The 14,691-nt window shown below is 35.4% G+C and overlaps 1 protein-coding gene across 15 annotated transcripts in view; it reads right to left on the reverse strand.

The window, feature by feature from the left end:
* ANK2 (ankyrin 2) overlaps positions 1–14,691 on the reverse strand; it is a 178,113-nt gene that overhangs the window by 43,125 nt on the left and 120,297 nt on the right. For 11 of the 15 annotated variants that reach the window (XM_048943212.1, XM_048943219.1, XM_048943215.1 and 8 more), the window contains 2 exons: positions 10,745–10,847; positions 10,038–10,141 (listed from right to left, as the gene is read on the reverse strand). In XM_048943212.1, coding sequence (XP_048799169.1) covers positions 10,038–10,141; positions 10,745–10,847 — 207 coding nt within the window. Of the gene's footprint in view, positions 1–5,629; positions 5,666–6,531; positions 6,574–10,037; positions 10,142–10,744; positions 10,848–14,691 lie in introns of all 15 variants that reach the window. The other 4 variants (XM_048943213.1, XM_048943220.1, XM_048943216.1 and 1 more) reach the window with 2 other exon arrangements.

Consider the following 14,691-nt stretch of genomic DNA (forward strand, 5'->3'; position numbering starts at 1 on the left):
CATGCAGTCTCCTATTCTACTGCCATTCATATACCTCTAGGTTTTGTTAAGTGTAAAAGTCTGGGTAGTACAACCATTATCTCATTCCTTAGAGGTTGGTGTTTCTGTGGTTTTAACAAGGGGGAAAAGAAAGAAAATGAAAACATTTTATGGCTTTGATTCTCTGGGGATTAATTTAGAAAAAATGGGAGTTTCCTTCACAAAATACATACTTCATACATTTTAAAGCACAGATGAAAGAAGAGCTTAACAGATACTAAATGCTCAATTGTTGCAATAATGCTCTGCAGTTTGCATTGCAATTTTCCTTTAACTGTATGAAGTGGTGTCAAAGTGTTTTGAATTGTTTCAGAGAATCGCTCCAATTCTCTATTATAATGGATGCTTTAATAACACTGAGTTCTCAAAGAAGAGATTCACATTTCGGTGCTAATACTATGAGCAACAGAAATACTACCCCCCTAATTACCAGAAGCTGATGAGTACACTTACTGAATTAAACAAGCATTCACATTTTTGATTGTATAAGCTGTCAGGAATACAGTGTTTGTGATTCATTTATTAGTCATTATTGACATAATACTCAAGATGGCATACATTAACAGGATCATCTTCCTTTTCTGTCCATCACTGAAAATACCAGTGCTAGTTCACCTCTCTGTCTTATATCCACCTCAACTTATCTCCCTGTGGCTCAGCAATGCCAAGAACACTGCTGCTAGAACACTTCATTGCTAGAAGAATACATACACACAAAAGAGAAGGGTCCAAAGCTAATAATCTAATAATCTCACTTCTGACCATAGTAATGGCTTCTGTTCCTTATAGTATGATGCTTTTTTTCCTCTGCACCACTCAGACTTACTTAAAGACAAGCAGAGTGCAGGATCAGTAGTGCTTTCTCACAAAGCACATATAACACAATCCAGATAACTACCCTATGTAGTGTATGACCAACATAAAAGCTGGATCAGGAGTAGTCTTTAAATTCAAACATCAGTAAGAGCCTGGTATTTAATTCCCCCCTCCAGTAATAACCCTGTGTTCCCACGCTGCAATACTCATAATACAGACCAACTTAAAATCAAACATGGCATTTCTCTTTAGTACACTCTTGAGATGTAAAGCGATAGCTGTGTGTGTTCAGTCTTTAATTAAAGTTGCAACTATTTCTTTCAGTTTAAGTTTACTGAATTTGTCTAGCAGCCAAAGCACATCAGAGCAAGGTCTCTCAGTTATCTGCCATTGAAAGCAACTAGCACTTCAAAGAGTGGAAGAACGGGCAAAGGTCTCTCAAAGTAGGACACAAAGATAATAATGATGATGAGAAAAAAAGATATTATTTACTATAAAAGCAGCTGTTTCTATCATACAGAATATCTAACATATTTAACAAATAACAAGATAAAATCTAGCAAATGTGGGATGTTCACAGTATATAGCAAAAAATATATTTGTACTGTATCTCTGAAACAGACCCCCAGATGAAATGGGAGATTTCTGAAGGGTTATGTGGCTTCTGGCTATATAGCGAATTCAGGCAAACACAGCCTAGTGTGAAGACAGCAGAGGAGGAACGGTGCCAATTATCATACAAAAAGTATGCAACAGCTAGTACACAAAAAGCACCTATTCACCACTGTGAAATTTGAGGCAAACTGATTTTGAGGAACTAGGAAGAGATAGCATTAACACAGTAACAGCCAGAAAGCAAGCAAAGGGGAAAAAGTTCCCAGTTCAAAAAGCCACATCTTAACAGTCTGAAAAGACAGCATACAGCTGTAGGATTTCTAGAGCTGGCAAGAATGTGGAATTATATTCTTTTTTGCCTTTCCACCCTGTTTCTTAAGTTTTTGCTGAACTCATTGTTTTACCCATTTATTTAGTCCAATTTATTTTAACCTTTTAAATTAGCACAATCCACATTGGCTTGGATATTTATATGCAGTAGAGTTAAGAAAATAATTTATAACGAAGTATTTTCTGAATCATAGCAGCATCCTTTTCCATTTACTTGCTCTATAGAAAGGCATCAGGACTGTGATGTTACTGTTCCAGGACTAGAAAGTCTTTGTTTTGAGGGACTGTGTGTATCAATATCAAAGATATTCATACAAAACTGTGGATGATATTAATAAAACACACTTTCTGAAACACATGTGAGAGTGGAAAAAAAATATATGACTAATATAAAGAAAAATTAATATTCAGATTAATTATTTGCTCCTTCCTCACTATTTCTTCTCTCCCTAATGTTTCTTCTACCAGAAGTAAAGTGGCAAGACAAAGGTAGGAAGAGATTCTTACTCAAAAGAAGAAACAAAACCAGCAGGAACACTGGCAGATATTAAGCCACCACTGGAATTAGTGGTACTTTATCATTTCTAAGGTCAAAAAGAAAATAATAAATAGTACTGGAGTACAAAAAGCCCTAACACCATATATATACTTCTTCTGGTCATGTGAGCTGGACATTGCAAAAAAAAGTTACTTTGGACTAAACACAAAACTTTACTCCATTGCCCAACTGCAGAAAGAAGAAATACAAGCATCTATGTACAGAAAATGAAGATCAGAGGGGTGCTTAAAATGAAACACAAATGGTTGTGAAGAGCCCAGAAGAAAAATACAAATAAAAGAAAGAAAAAATGTTAATAGGATTAAAGGGCATCAGAAAGCTCTTACAGACTTTCACCAGAAAAGGAGAGGAAAATGGCATTCTGAGAAAAATTAGGCAGATGTATGCTTCTATGATAATCTACTGTAGTTTTAAAAATTAGAAGAAGGTAAGATAAAAGAGAAGATAAAACAATAATAACAACAAATTACAGGAACTCCACAGAAATACAATAGCTACAATTTTCAGAAGGGCTTAAAATGGCACAGTAGAGGAAGGAAAACATTAGCAGGGATTAATACAGTTAAGGAGAACTGAGGTAAAACTGAGCAGATGGAAAACAATATAAATAGCAAAAAACATTTGGGCAGTTGAAAATGTTCCTGTGAGTCATTTAAAAGGCAGCCAAAATCAATGAACTGATTGATCAAGCCATAGAACAAATTGTCATGTAACCTTCATCAGAAAAAGTCTACTTCAGAGCACATTTTAGATGTCTTTCCCATGATAGCTAGATACTGTGGAGGCATCCTTCTTAAGCATTAACTTTGAATTATCTTGACAACTCATTGCAAAAAATGGATTTTAACTAAGTGATAATTCAAAATCAAAGCCAATTAAGGGTTAAAGTGGAAGAAGTTAAAATCTGTGTGTCAGAACAAGGCAAAAATGACACGAGCTTTGTCAGTACTTGAAGTCAAGACAGACTTACTCAAAGTTTTCATTTCTGACAGCTTTAAAGGTTGAGATAGAAATGATGCGTGATACAAACATGATATTTACGCAGTCTTGCACATGGGACTGATACTGAGCTTTCCTGTGACTTAGCAAGGTGGAAGTGAAAATATTAGGGCTTTATATAGCCAAATCAGTGAAACGAATTACCTTTGGGGAAAATATTGCCTTCTCTCTTTTAAAGAGAATGAAGGAAAAATCAGGATTTGAAAATTCTCTTCAAGAAATAAGTTATAGACTGCAAGTGATGCTACACATCTTCTGGTTAGCAGTTAATCAAGCATTACCCATTCACCTCTAATTTAGCTATACCTACTAATAAATAGTACAGACCAGTTAATTTCCTTTACTTCTAAAGCAACTAAACCTGGCAAATACACTTGGCATATGTCAAGCAATGTCATACTGCTAGTTAAGGACATATGGAAAAGCCCCCTATATCTTTCAAGCCTTCTATAACAAAGCAAACATCAGTGAGTTTTCTGATGGCTCCACTTGAACAAAACACAATCTATGCATTGGATTTATCCACCTCATACTGACAGAAATTACTGTGATTTCCAGTAATGCGTAAATTTTTGTATTTCACATCCCATCTTGTGTCATTATTCCCTCTCCCATTTTTATTCATATGGAATTAGCGCAATCTTATTTTGTATCTATGCTCATTTAAGGGATAGAGGATTACAAACAAAAGATGGATATGTCAACACTAGGGTGAGAGAAGACAGATACTGTGTGGTTTTTAAAGAACCACTTATGTAAACAGCTTTGCAGAAGAGTCACGCTTCTAGGTAGCTGTAAATGCAAGCGTGTTGGCGGCACTCAACACACTTTTCACTCTGCAGAATCATTTGAAGAGCCATGCAAATCTAGCAATATGAAGTATCTTTCTAGGACAGGCAGCAGTTCTAATACACACAAAATCAGTATAGGCAAACTCAATATACCATTTTCATATGCTCAGTTCAGATATGATTATCCTTTAAACTAACTAAGCAGGCATACATGCTCTCATCAGGTAGCAAGATACAATCAAAAAGCTACAACTGGAGCACATCCATTGTAGGCACATTTGAGAACTTTCACGTGTATGTCATCTTAATTTTATCAAAGACAGTGGGAAACAAGGAGATAGCAGCATTCAGTGTAAGTCGCAGTGAGAAGAAGCAGAAACAGACATCAGGGTGCTTCAGCCATTGTAAAGTGTTCAGCTGGAGAAGGAAACCCATAGAACTGAAACTAAGAGAAAAGGCCTCACTCCAGCTCTCACTGAAGTCAACAGCAAGTTAATTGACTACCTCAGTGTGCTTTTGATCAGGCTGCAGCTATGCCATGTGTAAACAAGGCAAAATACACATTTGAGGAGGACAAAAAACATGATTCTACACAAGAATCCAGTAGAAGTAATAACTCTTTGCTGCATTTGTCAGCTCTGGAGAGATTGAATGACATCACCTAAAAACATGGTTCTGTAGTTTGGGATTTTATTTAGCCACTTAATTTCGCATAGCTGAATACTTTTGAAATCTTATGCTGTTTCCATGATTATGTTAAAGGAGATGAAATTTTTTGTCAGTGAACAACTTGTTTGCTAAGTGAACATAATGGGAAATTACCGCTTCAGGTCTCCATGCAGGAAGTGATGTGTCAGTGATAAAATCACTGCTTAACACAGAAAATGCACTTGGTATGAACAATTAAAAATATGGAATCCAATTTCATTTCTTTCAAATACAGCACTGCTATTCTACTGGTTCCAACAGGGTGGCATAATTTGGAAGATATGGCATAGGAAGTGGTTCTGCGACATTCTTTATACAGTGAAGAGAAAAAGCAAAAGCCAATTTTGTGAAATGAAATTTGATACTAAACCTATTTACAGTTTGTCTTGCATTTTTTGTGGGTTTTTTTTTCCCTTTCTTTTAATAATATTCATCCAGATCATTGATAAAGAAAACTTACTGTTAATTAAATCAAGGGTTAAAACAAATTAGAAATGCATAGGAAGTTTGACAAGGCTGTTTGCAGCAGACCTGTAATGTGCCCAGCATTTTCTCATATAGGATATAACAGCAGATGGGAGAAAGTGGATGCTCAGTCCCAAGAGAAATAGGTCCGTGTGTAACTGTTATAGACAGAGAGGGTTTTTTTTTCCTCGTGTCTAATGTGCACTATCAAAACACTAAAGCAGCCTGAAGTGAGGTAAGAGAGAAGGATAAATATGGCAGATGAGAGGTGCAACATGTTAAAGAAAGAAATTATGCAGAAGTTCACCTGCTGTTGTCATGATCAAGACATGGAGAAGAGCATCTGCAACAGAATAGATGATTTAACATCAAAAAAGTAAAGAAAAGAAAAGGAAAAGTAAATGAGTTAAATAAAATACTGAAATACTGGAAAAAATGAAACAGATTTCTAAATTAAACACATGAATATATATACTGCATGCATATTCATTACAGGTGAGAAAGTAGAAGGAGGTATGAAAAGTAAGGCTACATAAACATCCTTGGTTACAAATGATTACTACTACAACAGTAGTAAAGCTAAAATGCTCTGCTTTCTCTATATACATTCTCAAACTGGAAGTCAGATGCATAAAATGTAAAGTTAGAATCTGAGTAAATCTTTCAGAAACAGACTATAATTGGTGTCTGTAAACACATTTAAATTTGGACCACGATATATTAAAAGTATGTGTCTAGACTATTTCCAGGCAGTGTTTCTAATAACACAGGCAATCATGATTTTCTATTTTAATTCCCTACGTATGTAATCTGTTGTTCCTTTTCAACATGTTTATTGTCCTCCTTTTGTTCTCCACTACAGGATGACAAATTTTAAACTTTCAGTTTGACCGGTTTAGACTCTTAGTAATGTGTTATAAGGTCAGTTAGTATTCTGATGTTGCTTGTTATCATCTGTATCTCTATTGTATTTTCTTCCATTGACAGAGATTTTCTGTTAATGAAATAAACCCCATTTTACTTTATTGTGACTTCCTGAATAAGGCTAGAATACAATTTGAAATCATTTAGGTTTTCAGATTTTAGGAATGACTATCAGCTGGTAGCTGCCAGGTCCTGTTTCCATAACTATTTCTGGGAAATGAATGTCACATTGGGGAAACAATATTATGGATTCAAAATACAACACTCAAAATATATTTTGTTTACCTTGTTAGTAAGGATCCAGTCTCCTTTTTTGCAGACAGACAGCTAAGAATGATAATTCACATTATTTGTCACAGTACCAGCTACCAACTCCCTTGTCTTTCTCCCTTTTTCATTGATGGAAGAAAAAACTTCCAGAAAGGTAAATTTAATAATAGTCCAGCTATTTAATTTTGTCAGATACAAATACTGATACACTTGAAACACCTATTAGTCAAATACGTTAACAACTCCTTCATCAAATTAAGAAAATAAAAACAGTATTTTTCATTAAATAGGTGTTTTATTGCAAAGCAAATTAAGAGCTGGAAAACATTTAGTGCTACTGTGTATCTTGCTCCAGGACATGGAAGCAAGCTAATATCAGCGCAACATCAACGCAAAGCTCCTCACTCCCACTGCCACATTTCTGACAGCATGACAGATCTGCCTTTCTTCTTATCTACAGTATCTTTATGTATTAGCCAGGAAAATTCTTAGAATCTAATCTACAGAACTAAACTGGGAGATCTTCTTCACTGTATCACCTGAACTGAAGAATGAAAACAACTTAATTTTGCACGTTACATATACCTGAAAAATCTTACACTCAGTCTTATCTTTACCATTTACACTTAGCTACTGTGTGTGATAGGGACCTAAGAATACCATACTGACTGACAAGAAATATCTAAATGCTGCAAGTGAAAAGAAACCATTCAGTTCAGCATTTTTTTTGCCTTCCAAATTAATGAAAATATTATGTGTTCTTGCGCAGTAGAATACTGTGAGGTATCAGATTAAAACTGTGAAGCATATTTGCATTTATGTAGGCGTTAATTCTGTCTCCCATAATGCTTCAGCAGGAAATTATGCATAACACTCCTTTTATTACCAGCGGAGTGATAAAATGCCACCTTATTGAACATTCAGCAACCAATCTTCCTGGTACGAAGACAAATCCTTACCTTTGCTGAATTTGTAAAATCAGATAGTTTTATCAGAAGTAAATCTGATTTGCTAAAAGGAAGTTTAAATGCAGAAATTTGTACATTTTCCTTAATCTAACATATTAAACTATTCAGAAGTGGTTAACTGTGTAAAAATGACTAGGAAATGTTTATGTTGAGACAGTGGGCACCAAGAGTGTTTTACATTTAATAAGAGAATGGTTTTATTGTTTTTGAAATGGCTGCCAAAGACTCTGACCAAGGATTTTGTCTTTCATGTCATACTGATGAACTCATCAGCATACTGAAACAACAGTTACATTTAAGTTTTAAATGGATAGTTGAAACTTTTTCCCCTTCAGAAATATCAGACCTAGGAGAAGCTTTGGTTAGTTATGCAAAAATTGAAACATACACCTGTGAACTTTCATACCCAGAGAATAGTTCTAAGTCTTTTTGATTGGATACATTACACTGTGATCCACAGAAACACTTCTCTACAATAGGAGGTTGGTAAGAACTCAGCAATTTGGAGTTAACCACTGAAGTAGTGCAAGGAGAGAATATCAATTTTCTCTCAGATTGCAGAGAACACAAGACAAAGATAATCTGTGCCAAATAAAGCTTTGTCCAATACTTTGCTGATGTGTTAGTTCATAAAAAATGTGGTCTACATTCAATACATTTCCAGTGTCTTGAGCAAAAGCAAGGGCATACTCTTGCTTAAACCTATTAGCAATGTTTATATAGTGTTTCTTTTCTGGTATGCACTACTTCAGTGCTTGTACCCAAAACATAAGCAATACTGCTCATTCCTAATAACCTATCAATAATAGTGTTTATCTAAAGAAGTGTGTAGGTGATGGAAGAAATATAGATGACAAATAGATCTGCTTTCTTCCAGTTAAGTGACTGCAACAATCATGCACTCCATTCTTCTACAATAGTTTCACTTTTTAAAAGGGGTCTTACAAGCATAACTCTAGTAGGCAATCTATTTTCGTATAAAAGATGCAACCCAGCAGTTTTTGGTACCTTGAATAAATCTAACATGATAATTTTGATAAATCTAATTCAGATAAAAATGAAGTGTTGTACAGCCTTTTCCAAAGGCTGAGTAATTGTTAATATAGATTTCTTTATTACAGTATTTAGAAAATATATGAAAAAAACATAATTTGTGTGGTGCTGAACTTCACTGTTGCATACAAAAACGCAGAGAGTTGTTGCTCTTCAAATCAGATATTCTTACCCTAAGAACAGCATCCTTGTCATCAAAAATGATCTAAACTGCTAACATTTTTTTTATCATGAAATAAATTTTATTCATCTCGAAAGAGTTCATCCTCTGCAATCACTAGAAAGACCTACCTTGCTGTAACTGAAAAGAAATACATCCTTTGGAAAAAGGCTGTAAACCATTTAGAGTTAGAATAAACACAAAACCAATTTTAAAGCTTATATCTCAGCATTGATAATAACATGTATACTGTACAAGCTAAGCATAGTCACTTCATGTGTTAGTTATAGAGCTCAAAAAGCATATCCAAACAACACTGGCTACATCCAAATATCCTACTACCAGCTAACAAACTCCTCATATATGCCATAGATCAGTCAATTTGCACTCTCAGTTATGACAACATTGTTCCTCTTCTAGCCCAGAACTGCCTGCTATTCCAGATGGAACTCTAGTATTATCTTTGAAAGATATGGACTGCAAACTAATTTGATATTAATGCAAACTAATTTGAGATTAACAAAAAATCTTTCATTTTGTGATGTCCAGCCATTCTGCATACTACATAGCTCCACAGAAATATTTTTGTATTGCATGTTGGTTACTAACTCATCTGCACATCTCATCAAATTTCTTGGCACAAGTATCAAACTCAGTGTAAAGAATAAAATTACTCCAAACACAGTAAGCAAGAGAACTTAAATGCATGCACAGATTTTGAGGCCAACCATGATAAGCATAAACAGTTGTGAAAACATTTGTATACAGTGGCCAAATATGCGTAAACCATGTAATGTTTATTGTGCTTGTCTATTACACACTTTGTGTACTTTAAAGTCCTCTATGTTTTTGTTGTTGTTTTGTTTTGTTTTTAATTAATAATTCTGACAAGCACTAGAGTTTGTGTTTACATACTTTATTAGCACAGAAAGTATTTTGCCACCAAGACTGACGAGCCCTGTGGCTTCAGTTATTACTAACTCTAAAAATGACTTTTTCCCATAAAACTCACACAGATGCACATGTGTATGTGATAATTATCTTATTCCTCTGGAACTTGACAGAAACCTAACCTGCAGATTTCAGTGATTTCAGTGGGTAGGTAGTCTTGGTATTCAGAGTTGCCAGAACTTAAGTGATTGTAACAATTCATTGACTTCTCTAGGAGAGGATGAATTAAAAACAAACAAAGAAACAAAAAACAAACAAAAAAACCTCTTAGTTAAGAATCTGTTAAAACTACTGCCATTGCAGGTATTCTGTTTCTTTTTCCCTTTCTTTCTTTCTCTTTTTATTTTTTTTTTTTTTAATTTTAAGACAATACTAATTGATACACTTACCCTGAATGAATGGGGCTGGAAGAAAGAGCCACATTATCCAAGTTTTCAGGCCCCCAGCTTAAGCGATATGAATTCCTTTCTGCTTCTTTGGCCAGAGTAGTTACCTTGGTAAACCAAAAAAAATGTGTTGTTTGTTGGTTTTTACTACAATTGACACCATTAATCGATGAAACAATAAGAAGATGCATTTTGCATAGTACTACTTGCAGTGCTTGAATTCTTTTCAGAAGTAAACAAACTATAGTAGCAAAATGATATTAGAAACCCCTTACTATAAAATTTTACACTTGCCCAAAGTAATCATTTCTGTTAGTGGTCCAACTGAAATAAACACTGTGATTTATCAAAGTGGCATTTCCCAAATAATTTTTTCTTAACTTAAGGTATGCTTCAGGATTATACATTTGAGGACAGTGGCTTTGAGTTATCAGATCACTCAACTCTTGGGCCCAATGGCTATTAGTGTGGTAAAATGGAGAACATCATTGTCTTTGTCCTATATTCATACAGCATAGTCATTTATTTTGGAATAGAGCTTCATATTGCATAGTATAATATGACATTAAGTATCAACTGCAATTAAAGAGGTTTATATTACAAAAGATAAAGCAGCACACAGTATATGTTCTCTGTACAATTTAAACAGTAATTTTTGTGTATTTCCATATTTGCCCAAACAAAGTGTGAAGTTAAGAGAATGTGCTTACCTGCTGGCTAGGGATTACAACAGTGTCGTCAATCATGGCACTGTCCCTCAGATAGGAGGCATGGCTCAGTGTGTGAGACCTGTCTGAACTGAAGGATCGCAGGCTGGTAGGTTGGTAGGATGCCATAGCAATAGATCAGCAGTACAGATGATGTTGCAAAGGTGTGATGATAGATAAAGTGGGAGAATGAAAAAAAGCGTGCAATTAGCAATATGATGCAGCTTCCAGGGGGAGTATATAGTAGTCATGAGAGGGGAAAAATAGAGCTTTACAAATCTGTTAAGCTGTTTTTCTGACCAAAGGCCACAGAGCATTCTGACTGACTTTTATTCATTTCGAATGCAGAACCTAGAGATTAATCTAGGTGATTTACAGTTGACTTTATATTCACAAATGCTTTATACTTGGCTTTGTGGCATGATTATTTCCTTAATTAAAAGAAATACAAATTCCTTTTAAATAAGGCTCTTTGGAAGAGTTCTCTCTCCTGCTACATACTGCAAGAAAAACAGAATGCTAAATCCAAAGAAAATCTGAAATGACACTTTCTAGAGCTTAGTTATGATCTACTCTAACCCCATTAAAATTTTAAATGAGTAAAGCTTGATATTGTCCCCTGGAAGGTACACACAGCAAGGTGAATTGTGGCCAGCCACAAGCTTCTGCATAAGACAAATTCTTCCTCTGTATGCCAACAGCATCTTTAGAGGCAATCTGAATGTCAGCACTGTTTTCTCATTAAGTACATACAGCTCCACAGAAAACTGGTTGCTGTAGCAATAGGGGATGCAAGGCAGTAAATAAGCTGCTTCCAAGCACTGGATCAGAATTTAACTGCAGTATTCACTAGCAAAAAGCCAACAAGACAAATAACACACCACAGAAAGAAATATTGAGGTAAATGGAGTTTCTGCTATCAAATACCACTAGCTTGGTGTTCTATATGCATTCACTAGCAGGAGCATCTAAAAGTGACTTTTAAGAGTGGATCCATCATCTTTAGATGACGTACGTGATATTGTTCTGTACTCTGATGAATACAGTACATGTAACTAAAGGAAGTAGCCTTTTTTTCATGGCTTATACATCCATGAGTACTACTCATAATGACTAATGCCCTGGATCAGTACAGCAGGCATTTATTAATGGGATAATTAATGGCAGGATAATTAATTTTCATCTGTTAGCAATAACAATGTCTCAATTACATTGTGGACTTGATATTCAAGTACTTAAATGCAGATCATGTAAGAAATCAGGTTTTACCCTCTGGTTCAGACCAATCAGCCTTTTGGAATAATAGCTAACTTCACTCCCCCCCACACACACCTTCTTTAATCCTTTTTAGAAGAAAATGATAATCCTATTTTTATACAAATACCTAACCCTGAATGATCAACACTATTATGACTGGCAGACACCAATGGCCTACTTAGCGTAACAGACGGACTATACAATACTGAAATACAGATAAGCATTACACAAATAGCAACCTTAGAAAAGTCTTGAGAAAAACAAAACGCCCATCATCAAGTAATGTCTTTTACATGTCATGTAATGTCTTTCCCCCAGACAAGTAAAAGAAGTAAGACAGGTTAGGCTGATATTTGGAATATTTCTGGGATCGTGCATTTCTGGAATATAATTCTGATTTCATTAAGACAAAAATTATTTTGATTTCAAGTAGTTCACCCTGTCTGCACAAAATCATTCCAGAAAAATACAATATGAAAGGGACTCTTGACAGAAGGATATTTTAGTTAAACATTTTAGTGTGAACTAGGTAGGCAGAGTACATGCTGCTTACTCATAATAACAGTACTTCAATGAACATTTGTTCTTCGGGTGGAAAATAAGCTCCAATTGCAGACCCCATTTGCCAACATTTGACTTTTTCCACTTCAACACTTGACACTTTCAGAATTGCTTTGCTGTGCCATGCAATGCTGGAAAGAAGTTCACCAGCCAAACTGTAGGTTCTGCCACTCAGTTAATATAATGTGTAATATTAATTAAAGGAAATATGTACTAGAATTGATAGATCATCTGTATGATGATTTTGTCCATGTTCTCCTATAAGTGCCTGACATTACTTCTACTACCACTACAGGCAGCCTAGCACATTTACAGTAGGTAGTGCATGTTACCTCCAGTAAACACCCAATACTTCTGAGGCATGGACTTCATCAAAAGAGAAGGTATGCTCAAACATGACTGAGGTCTGCAATAAATTAATTTTAATTTTCTACTGTTAATTTCTACTGTTTATTTCAAAAGTAGTGTTCAGACAACACTGCCCCTCTTCTGTGCGCCGCACCAGCTGAAGGAAGAACAAAGAGTAGTTTGTTTGAAGTCTGTGATTCTGAGATCTACAAACAAAGACACTGTCTGAAATGTCAGTCCAGTTAAGGAAGTGTAGTGTAATCACACAGAAGCACTCTCCTCAGCCACAGCAAGTGAACTGTGAAACCCAACGACCCCACAAAGCTTTTACCGCATGCCTTGCCTGTGTTTAGGTATGTGCAGGCATGTATCATTCACCTCTCCTAAGCCCTGAATGAACCCCAGATGGTATCCAGAAAAGGAAAGCAGTATACTCTAGCCAACTTTCTAGTCCGGATAATTAGAAGACCACACTGCACTACTTGCCCATCCACTTGTTCACCTAGACAGATACCTCCAGTAACCTCTAGTCCAGCTGAGTGTATCTATCGCTGTGACAAGTGTATAGTGTTCCAGAAACCTGGGAAAATAACCTGGTGCCATTGAAAAACAGTATAAATCAGCCTTGGAAATACCTCACTATTACAGACTGAAGAGTTTCCTCATAGATATCATGGACAAAAGGTGGAAGGCATCTACACTGAAAAGGAGTATATTCAAATACTGATTAATTCGTATGGCCTGAAATGGTTCTTGCCCTCCATATCCAAAGAGGGAATCCAACTTATGTAGCCCATTCTATTTATTTTTTTTATTCTACCACTGTTCTTCCACATAGAAAATGGAAACAGCTAACTTTCACAGCAGCATGATGTGAGGAAAATTTCCAGCTGTTGCGATCTTGTGCAGCTTCCCTGATTCTTACTAGAGGGGAGTTTCTGTGATACGGTAGCGATGTCATACCGTGACCTTTCTACAGTCCTACTGACAGTACTGTTGTATCTGTATTCACCTACGCATATCATACTCATTTGAAACGACAAACATCTGCAACAGCAACATCATTCATTTGGTTCTCAAGATTAACATTCCAGCACAGAGCAGGCCTTCAAAATGAATGAAGAGAGACAAGTGCCATGAAAGGATAGAAAGACATGTTTTCATGCTATGTAATACCTACCTGGGCATGGTGCTATGTAAGCATATGAAAAAGAATGAAGGGGAGAGAGAAATAAAACAAACAGGGAAGATGGTTACAAAAGAAAATAATATGTTTTTAAATCAAATTGTTAATGCACAAGATTATATGAGTAGAAGCTGCTAGTACTATTTTGCTTTGCTGAATTTCTTTAAAAAACAAAGTTGGTGTAATGCAATGAAAATTACAAGGAAAAAAAAAAAAACAACTACAACAAAACAATTTAAGTAGTGTCTGAAAATTCTTACAACCAGTAACCTGATAGAGACAGAGAATGACACCATGGAGTCAGAAAGATGCACTTCTTTTCATACTTTCTCTACCATTTTGCTTCATTTGAAAATAACCATGCATGATAAATAATGTGAAATCATTTTCATTCAATTCTAAATAGGACACAACAATTATATGCTTGTGAAAATCTACTGAAATCCACTGACAGCTTATTGAAAGTTAAACTGTTCTAAATGGTTGCAGAAACCGGCTTAACATTTGGCTGCACAATCATTTCATACAACCTCCTAAAAAACAAAAACAGCAACAAAAATAAAAACTCACAAAAACGTTTTTACCATTGAAAAAGCAT

The sequence above is a fragment of the Lagopus muta genome, chromosome 4 (genome assembly GCF_023343835.1).
Source record: "Lagopus muta isolate bLagMut1 chromosome 4, bLagMut1 primary, whole genome shotgun sequence".
Classification (NCBI taxonomy): Eukaryota; Metazoa; Chordata; class Aves; order Galliformes; family Phasianidae; genus Lagopus; species Lagopus muta.